General features: G+C 40.0%; 1 protein-coding gene across 1 annotated transcript; it reads right to left on the reverse strand.

The window, feature by feature from the left end:
• Positions 1-741: 741 nt before the first annotated feature.
• tm2d3 (TM2 domain containing 3) lies at positions 742-9,291 on the reverse strand. Its single transcript, XM_039794206.1, has 6 exons — positions 9,128-9,291; positions 6,515-6,616; positions 4,892-5,052; positions 3,849-4,020; positions 2,222-2,297; positions 742-2,083 (listed from the first exon to the last, which is right to left on the reverse strand). Exons 1-6 carry the CDS (start codon positions 9,231-9,233, stop codon positions 1,918-1,920), a joined length of 783 nt encoding a protein of 260 aa, XP_039650140.1. The 5' UTR covers positions 9,234-9,291; the 3' UTR covers positions 742-1,917.
• Positions 9,292-10,063: the final 772 nt, after the last annotated feature.

Consider the following 10,063-nt stretch of genomic DNA (forward strand, 5'->3'; position numbering starts at 1 on the left):
TTAACCCGTTAATGTTTAACATTAACATTAATTCGGTGCCTTGCTCAAAAGCCCTTAAACAGTTTAGGGAGTGTCCCTCAGCCACTAGGTCACCCTCCTGACCCCCCTCCTTCGGTCATACGCCTGTGGGTAACACAGGCTTCTGGCACAACTGTGTTTAATGTGAGGAAAAGCACAGACATCTGTGAAAATGACCTCAGCTAATAATAGAGGATTCCAATCAGAGGCTGTGAGGAGAACAGCATTCAAATAGATGGCCCAAACTAATGGCCCCTTGGCCTGCTCAAGTCCCATATTGAGATGATGCTGACCTCTTTATTAAAGCATTGAGCAGGTCAGGAAAAAAAAAAAGTGTTTCGTCCAGGATGATTGTGGAACTAAGGAAACAATGCTGTTTGCCTATTGCAAATGAACACAAGAGAGTCATTTAAAGTCATTTCAATTTCAAGATGCTTATCTGAATTTTAGAATTGAAATGTCTTAGCTTTCAGTATGTGGCTTTTCAACATAAAATTGCTAGTCAAAATTGTGATTGGTCTCACCAACTAATGGCTTGGTCACCCTTTCTTATGCCTTCCAATTCCAGTTCTCTTTTTGCAAAAACCTGACCAAAATTGTGCCCTGGAGCTGTGCGGCCCCATTAAATGCTACCATTAAACGAGTGAATGAAAATGTTAAGCTGTGGTTCTTGTGTATCTACTGACAACCTGTTAGTAATACAAGTACAATTCGATAACCACATATAATATTCCACAATTTTATTTACATAACTTAAAAAAAACGTAATTTACAGTGTTCGAAACATTCAAATTACCCGACACTGAAAACAGAAAACATATTCACATGAAGTGAAGGGTGAGCCCATTTGTGCCACACACGGTCTCAAGCAAAGATCTTACACAGAATTCTTTTTACAAATGAGCAGAATGATGAGTGAGGAAAAATACCATCTGAATGCATGGGATATCTCTAATATCTCCAACACGGGGAAACCACAAATAACAGCAGTTTCTAGTGCAACACATTCAAAGGGTTTCAATATCAATCACGTACAAACATACACCGTCAGAGATTATTATCTCTGCGTTTCCAAAAAAATATGACTACATGTTTCAGTAAGTGATGACATAAATTAAGAGTTCATGCCTCTGCACTTCTATCCGGTACTCGACCAGTTCCAGTTGATGTTTGAAGATACAAGAGCTCTTTTGTATTTAGTTTTACAACGTGTGGACATTAGCAACAAGATTTCCAACATTTGATTTAAGCAATGGTATTATTTATCTCGCTCTTAAGGCGATATTCTTACAGTTGTGCCTGACTCAATGTAGTGGGGGGGGAGGAAGAATGTGTAAAATAACCGTCGAACACATCCACAAGACTCACTGTGAATCAAAATACTAGAACACATTGCTTTCTGCATCATGCTTTCTTTCAGGAGATAACTACTACTTTTCAGCTCGTCTATTGTGTCTGGTGTCACTATAAACAGCTGTGCAATAAGGAAGGAGCAACACGCGGCTCCAAGGTGGCAGGATGTCTGTGAAAGCACTGCTCCACAGGAAACCAAACCTGTCTATACATCAGCACGGCAGAGCCTAACCGCCAGTTAAGTCAAAGCAACCAGATAGCCATAATGACTAGCTCCTCATCCCCCTGCACAGATCCATCTGCAGACTCTCAATAGGAGACGGACGCAGAACGATTGGGATTGATCTGATGGTTGTGTGGGTAGAGTCACTGACAAAAACACTTCCTGCCTGTCAACAGATGGGATGAGGACGTGTCGCACAGCAAGATTGGGCAGGCAATCGTTCCGAGAGCACAGTATCTCAGATCTTCCATCTTTGAGAGCGAAGCGTGTGTGAAGGGAAAGAGGGCACAAACCATCCGGCCGTGTCTCCCTGGAGCTTTGCTTCAGATGTAAAGAGAACCGTCAGCAGGTCCCACGTAACCCACCCCTATCAGAAGAACGTCTATCAAAGTCCAGATGCCCAGGCCTCCAAAGCTGAACAGTTTGCCCAGGCCCTCTCTCCACTGGCCCAGATAAAACCGATCAGCCCCAAACCCACCAAGCGTGATGCTACGGAAAGAAACGAGAGAAAAACGCACAACAGTCAAAATGCCATTAGAGCACACATCCTGATTCAAATCCATTTTTGTAGAATGTTTCCAGCATCTAAGCTGGTTAGAACTACTGTGATACTAGAGGCGGGTTTACCTGAGTGCCAACGCCGTTGACCATTTGTATCCACCGGTCCAGTTACAATATAAACGTTTGTGGAAACGTCTTTTACCTACGGAAGAAAAAGACATTCCGTGAACACAGACGGTGGACCTGATGTTTAAAACATTTCCCAAACAAATTAAGAAACCACAATAATATTTCAGGAGAACTAATGACTGAAAACACATTTCCATTAGCACATTTACAATATATGTAGAGACATTTGACGTTAGTTTTCCTGACAAATTGTGTTTTGGGTTTTTATTTGGGTTCCTATATTGAGCGAGCATGCCATATGCACTGAATATTTTAATACAATTAATACATCCAAAACTCTGCTGCCCGCCTCCTCACCCACACCCGTTCCCGTGACCACATCACTCCCGTCCTTCAGAACCTCCACTGGCCGCCTGTTCCCCGACGCATCCAGTTTAAAGTCCTCCTCCTCCTCCTCACCCATAAAGCCCTCCGTAACCAGGCTCCTTCCTACCTCACAGACCTGCTCCACCGCCTTTTTTTCCATTAATAAACTTACAATGTCCACTGAGACTATATATATATATATATATATATATATATATATATATATATATATATATATATATATATATATATATATATATATAAATTGTAAGGCCATATTTACGTATTTAAGTACTATTTTTAGATCACATTTATTATCACCTAACAGACAGTCTAACCCTACATAGGAAACTTAAAAGGTCCCATGACATGGTGCTCTTTGGATGCTTTTCGATAGACCTTAGTGGTCCCCTAATACTGTATCTGAAGTCTCTTTTATATAGACCTTAGTGGTCCCCTAATACTGTATCTGAAGTCTCTTTTATATAGACCTTAGTGGTCCCCTAATACTGTATCTGAAGTCTCTTTTATATAGACCTTAGTGGTCCCCTAATACTGTATCTGAAGTCTCTTTTATATAGACCTTAGTGGTCCCCTAATACTGTATCTGAAGTCTCTTTCCCGAAATTCAGCCTTGGTGCAGAATTACAGCCACTAGAACCAGTCCCACAATGAGCTTTCCTTAGTATGTGCCATTTCTGTGCCTGTAGCTATTGAGGAGGAGAGAGGGGGGGGGCAAGGTGGAGGGTGGGGGTGTGGCCTTGACCAACTGCCACTTTGCTCATTTGAAAGCCATGATGTCTCTCTCTCATGGGTTGGCCAAATTCTCTGGGTGGGCAAAGCAGAGAAAGGGGAGGTAACCTTGCGCCTTATGACCTCATAACAAGCAAGATTCCAGAACGGCCCATCTGAGCTTTCATTTTCTCAAAGGCAGAGCAGGATAGCCACAGCTCGGTTTACACCTATCACCATTTCAAGCCAATTGGGGACCATATGCAGGCTGGGGGAAAGCATATTAATGTTAAAAAACTTCATAAAGTGATATTTTCATGCCATGGGACCTTTAAGGGCAACCATGAATGGCTAACAATTCACATTATTGTTCTAGGCAAAAGGGTCATTTTGTAAATTTTAACTAGGTGAGAAAATCTGTAACCCCTCACTTTCTCCAGTCTACAGTGCCTATCTGAGACACAGCTACCCCACTGAAGTGAAAGAAAGAAACCGAGCAGGCTTTACAGCAGTGCCTTCATCATACCTAAACAATGTACATGGTCTAACACGTCACAGGTGGCGTTGTAGCGCTTGCGTGGGCAGGAAACCGTCATACAGGTAGAGTTTGAGCAGCGGTACTGAGACGGGTCCAGCTGCCAGCAGAACTGACAGGTGATGGAGAGAGAGAAGTTGGTTTGCTGCTGTCCCGACTCTCCCTACAAATACAAAGAAACAGGTAGTCAAAACACATACAGTATATTACCAAATTAAAGCACCACAGGTGTTTCTTAAAATCACTAGCCCCTTTCGCACAGAGATTATGCAATACAGCCGCAATAAAGGTTTGCCGTAACGCCCACTTTGTTGATTCACACAGAACCAAGCAAAGGTGGCATAATGCTGCCCCAGTGTGTGCTTTCACACAGCATGCTGGCCTTCCGGGAGCAACAGTGGCATGATGTGTAACACAACAGCGTCTAGTGTGTGAGAGCCGAACCGCACTGTTAATCAACTACGCGAACCCAACTGGACCCACAAACCGCCAACTTTATTCATTATAGTAGCACAACTGTCAGTAGAGAGAAGGACAGAGATGGCCGCGGCGCCGCAGCATCCGAGCGTGTGTTTGAGAGAGGCAGAGAGCGAGTGGAAGAGAAGGTGGACCTTAATGGTTTTTTTTTTTTTTAAACTATGGCTACTCAGAATGCTGCTTTGTCACTTTTTTTGACCTGCCAGTGGGTCGACTCGACATCGTACTGAATGCGGTCCCGCTATGCCAGCTGTCCCTTTCACACAGGCGTGCGTTCAACGCCGTAACGGCTCTGTCAATATCTCCGCTGCCGGCTTAAAGGCGCAACAACTCTGCCCTCCCCTTTCGTCTTTGTAACCTTCCCACAGATGGCTTGGTGACTTTTGTCAAGCCACATTTAGATCACTTCCAGTTTCATAGCTGACACAAATGCTACAAGCACAACATGACATGATTGGCCATTTTTTCATTTCCCCTTTTATCAATGAGCTAAACATGACACACCCTTCCTCTACCGTTATGCAGAATAGATCTATCACAAGATGAACTCTACTCACAATACAGTGAACTCCTTTTTTGAGTTTACAAGTGAAGGAAGCTGGTTTCCTGTAGGTGCAGTTGTGTTGGTAATTGCATTGCATGCAATCAGCTGGCAGGCGACTACACGGACCCCCACTGGGACACTTGAAAGCGTAGCTCTCTTCTTCTGTGGGAGACACTGCAGAGCGGAAAACATTAAGTTACAGGAGGTTTTTCCTTTTCATTTCTAGCCAGAATAATCAACCTCATGTAACAAAGTTTTGGTGAAAGCTAATTTTATGACTTTATGTCTGGGATCATGAATGTGTCTGGGAATACACTTGTAACTGCATCCCTCTAAATATCTTGCCAAATTAAGAAAATAAGGCCGTGGGAGGTAAATGACTAACGCTGCCCTCCACAAAAAGACCAACAAAGAATCCTCGAGCAAGGCCATTCACTCCTGATTGCTCCATTAAGGCTGCCTGCTGGCCAGCAAAAGAAAAAGAGAAACGGTTGTTGCTCTGTGGAAAAGAAATTAACTCTTTGAGGCCTAGAGCAATATTATCTTTGAAGTGAAACAGGGTAGGAAAGAATATTTTATAAAAAGGTGGAAAACCTAAAATATAAAGAGCTATTTGAAAGCTGACCAATCCTACCTGAATAAGCCGTTGTTTCTCTGGTCTTGTTTTTATGTTATAACATAGAGAAATTAATTTTTCAGAAAGTTAACTGTGTTACATTACAGTGGTTACATAACCAGATGTATCTATATATTTATAGATACACATGTATCTATATATATATAACACCACCCCAAAATTCACACCTCATTCAATGCTCTTTTTATTTTTCATGACTATTTACTTTGTATAGATTCTCCAAGAAATATCAATGAACATCATTATGGAATTATGTACTTAACAAAGCAGGTTAAATAATTCGAAAACATATATTTTTATATTTTAGATTCTTCAAAATAGCCACCCTTTGCTTTTTTTGATAACTCTGCAAACCCTTGGTGTTCTCTCAATGAGCTTCATGAGGTAGTCACCTGAAATGGTTTTCACTTCACAGGTGTGCTTTGTCAGGGTTAATTAGTGGAATTGTTTCCCTTATTAATAAAAAAAGCAAAGGGTGGCTACTTTGAAGAATCTAAAATATAAGACATGTTTTCAGTTATTTCACACTTTTTTGTTAAGTACATAATTCCATATGTGTTCATTCATAGTTTTGATGCCTTCAGTGAGAATCTACAATGTAAATAGTCATGAAAATAAAAGGGAAACTTATTGAATGAGAAGGTGTGTCCAAACTTTTGGCCTGTACTGTATATATACAGCAGACCTTAAAGAAGACATCCAACAGATATATATTTATATCAGATAGATAGATAGATAGATGCACAGATTTGCAGTTAATATTACTAGGCTATGTATGAGGAATTCCTTGCTATTCTGTAGCTGTAGGAAAATGCTTGTATGATTTCAAATATGAAACAATATGTAATTACTCAGAGACTTAGGTTACCTACTACTCTCAATAGTGCTGTAGTCCTTTGCAGGTATGTGCTAAAAAAACAATGTGTTCATTGTAAAAGAAACTCCAGTTCTAGGTTACAGTCAATATGATGAATGCTGATTAATAACTGATGTGTTTACCTGAGGCTGCAGCAGGGACCACTGGGCTGGTGATGACAGGTGCATGCTGGGCATCTCTGGTGTAGGGAGGCTCCTGGCCAACATGAGGAGAGCTCAGGTAACCTGTCAAGCAACCAGGTAACCATGTTTATGAACAATACATGTGCTGATTGTGGAAATACCTAAGCAATAGCTCACAACGGGCTGTGGTATGTTGGGATTATATCACAGCTAAGGGGCGTTGTTCGGCACGACGCAACGCTCCTTGTGAGCCTTTGTTTTTATAAAATGTCATTGAGGATGGCAATATGAAAGCTATAGTCACATTCCAATTTAAATAGATTTTTATTAATAAATAATCATTTTCACCATAAAATAGGCCCTCCTGGGCTGGCTGGCTATCGCGATTACGATTTTAGCTCCTAATTATCACAAAAACAGATTAATCGAAAAAAGAAAAACGATTATTTTGCACAATAGCCTACATTTTGCAAGTAAACTCTAGTGTTAAATAATCGTGATTTAAATATTGACCAAAAATAATCGTGATTAGGATTTTTGCCATAATGGAGCAGCCCTAGCTGGCTGGCTGCGTGCACATACCAAGGTGCTTTATTTTGCATAATTCTAAAGAAAGGCACACAATGACACAAACTAACTGATCGAGACAGCAGTAGACCAGCAACTAACCGATCGAGGTAGCAGTATAACAGCAACTCCCATTTTCTACGAGGTAAAATTACCGTTTTGTCAACGGAGACTGGCGGCTTTGAAGAGAGCATGGATAAAGGCTTCAGTTCCCTGTCTGACCGCAATGTAAAGCATTAATATTCTAAATATAGCGTACACTTAAGAGATACTTTGCCAATTATAAACCAGCTCTGTCATGGCGCTGTGTGTGCAGATGAACGGCTTCCCTCCTTGGCACCAGCTATCTATGACAAGGTATTAGGCCATTATAGAAAGAAAAAAAATAACAGAGCCACGGTAATATTCCAAGATTAAAAAACTGAAGCTGAAACTAAAATCATAAATTTACAAGAAAAAAAACTAGCATATTCTGAAATTATAAAGTCATACATTTGCGAGAAAATAACTTTTTTTTTTTATATTACCCTTCTCCCCCAGCTCCTTTATATTAATATGTATATTAGGGGTGGGGGGAAAACCTATTCAGCATAGTATGGCGATATTTTCTGTGGCAATACTGTATGGACACAGACTACATTAGAGGTGTTGAAATTAATCAAATAATCGATGCATCGAGTCGTGGACACGAACGATGCTGCATCGATAATCGGCAGGCTCATAATCGATTATTTCCATTTACAATTTAATGTACGCCTAACAACATTTCTGTTTACATATTATGTTATGTTTTGAACATTCAGGAAGTGCCATGTGCTCAGTGCTGTAGTTTTATGTATCCAATTTATTTAGTATTAGAGCACTGCAGAATGTTTTTGTTTTTGAAGTTTGAAAAGCTATGAATTAAATATCCTACAGGCTTTAATAGAAACATTTATTTGACGCATCGTGATGCATCGAGATATCGAATCGCTGACATGATAATCGTAATCAAATCGAAAGATCAGTGAAGATTCTCACCTCTAGACGCCATGTATCGATCTTTTATTATATAAACCGCACATGAGAATTACACTTTTTGGTACTAGAATAATGAAATCAATTGCTTTTTAATCAATATTGAAGTGAGATTAACAAACAGAAGAAAAAAAAATATTTGAGGTTGGAAAAAAGGTAATAAATTGCAATATATCGCAATATGTTTTAAATCGCAATAATATCTATTGTGATAATATATCGTGGGCCCTGTGGTGATTCCCACCCCTATGGTCTGGAGTCTTGTTGTGGGGCTTCAAGATTTCTAAATGGTGTGCATAGTTCCATTTCTGTGTGTATACAATGGAGAAAAACTGTAGCTAATACAGATGTCACGCCAGACACACAGTTACTGCAAATATTTAAATATTACGATACTTTCATTAGTGGGCCATAGGCTCAATCACCATTGTGTTCCGTCCTTCAGGGATAGATAAAGTTAGTGACTTAAATGAAAATCTTTAAATTTACGTTCCAGCTTTAAGAAACCTAATGGCCACCACTAAGGTTTGCTGCAGAAGGGTAACGTTACGAGACAGAGACGCCAACAACGTATGGTTAAATATAAATTAAAAAGTCCAGTACACGTGTTAGTAATTAATAATGCAGATTTTTGTTTAAATAAAACTAAAATAAAAATAAAAATAAAGTTAGCGTTAACGTTAAGCTAAGCTAGCTATCGTTAATGCTTAGCTAACAGTAACGTTAACTTTAGCGAGGCGTTAACGTTAACTGGCTAACGTTAGGGATACTTCTTGTAAAATAAAAACCACTAACGTTATGTAATTAACCAAGGTGCCTGTTGTATTAGACAAACAACTGCTCAATAAGCTCTAAGTTACTCACTACTACAAATGTTTTCATAGCTGCCTAGCTAGCTAGGTGCACTAGCTTTAGCTCGCTGGCTAGTTAACGTTAATGCTAGGAAGGAGGAAGCCAGAACGACAACGACAGACGTAAGATAACCATAAACGTGAGACAAGCTGGTTAAAATCTGTAACATAAACATACCATTAACACACTGTAAGACCAGGTCCATAAACAAAACGATAACAATTCCGGAGGTTTTGAAGCACCGTCCTCGGTCCGGTCTCCATATCTGACAGATAGTGGCCATTGTTGCAGCAGAGCAAGCCAAAGCTACATTCAAGTCAAGTAGGAAAAACCGCAACTGTCAGCAATCCTCTGCTAGTCTGGGGAGTCGATTTTTACCATAGTCATACGTCTATGATTTTTTACAGTCGGTTTCTTTTCTTTGGTTGTTTGATCATCTAACTAAAGCCGTATGGATGGCATGAAAGTAGTATTCAGCTGACAGCAAACAGTCTTTGGTTGGCTGACACAAATTCCTCATAAAGCGTTTGTTACACGCCACCATTCACATGCGTCCTAGATTAGATCCATCTAAGCACTTGGCAAATTGACGTTTATAGATCTTCCAGCACAAAAATAAATAAAATCAACCGCAATCTTTAAAGTAATCTTGATAATTAATTGTGACTGTACAGTAATGAGAATAAAAACCAAAAGATATGGAAAAGAGTTTGTACCCCACTTTCCCATGACGGTAAATGCAGCATAACAAACAGCAGCACTTCCTGCGCTCCACCTACAAAACCCTGGGATCTATATATTATAAACGGTTTACCATTTATTTACGTTTTTCCTGTAATGAGGTCACATTTACTTTGTTGTTTACGGGGCGTGAATTCTGTGGACGACACTAACAAACACGAACACTGTCCTTTCATAAGCACCAGGAGTACATTTATGGGAACAGGAAGTATGGGAGAAATACATTTCACTGTCTGACATACAGTATGTTCTGACAGTGATAGGATCTGGCATTACAGGTAGAGACATGCAGCCATCCAAGAATGTGTAAAGCTTGATTGGTTTGTACTCTACACTCATTTCTGTTGTGAGAGTTAAAAAAAAACACTCGCA

This window comes from Perca fluviatilis, chromosome 3, assembly GCF_010015445.1.
Source record: "Perca fluviatilis chromosome 3, GENO_Pfluv_1.0, whole genome shotgun sequence".
Lineage (NCBI taxonomy): Eukaryota > Metazoa > Chordata > Actinopteri > Perciformes > Percidae > Perca > Perca fluviatilis.

What these genes read in the sequence shown, in the direction of transcription:
- tm2d3 (XM_039794206.1), bottom strand. Translation starts at nt 9,233, where the DNA reads ATGGCCACTATCTGTCAGATATGGAGACCGGACCGAGGACGGTGCTTC. An exon ending in GGTCCCTGCTGCAGCCTCAG is followed by an intron (nt 5,053 to 6,514) that starts GTAAACACATCA and finishes TCCGCTCTGCAG; the next exon opens with TGTCTCCCACAGAAGAAGAG. An exon ending in AAAAAGGAGTTCACTGTATT is followed by an intron (nt 4,021 to 4,891) that starts GTGAGTAGAGTT and finishes TTGTATTTGTAG; the next exon opens with GGAGAGTCGGGACAGCAGCA.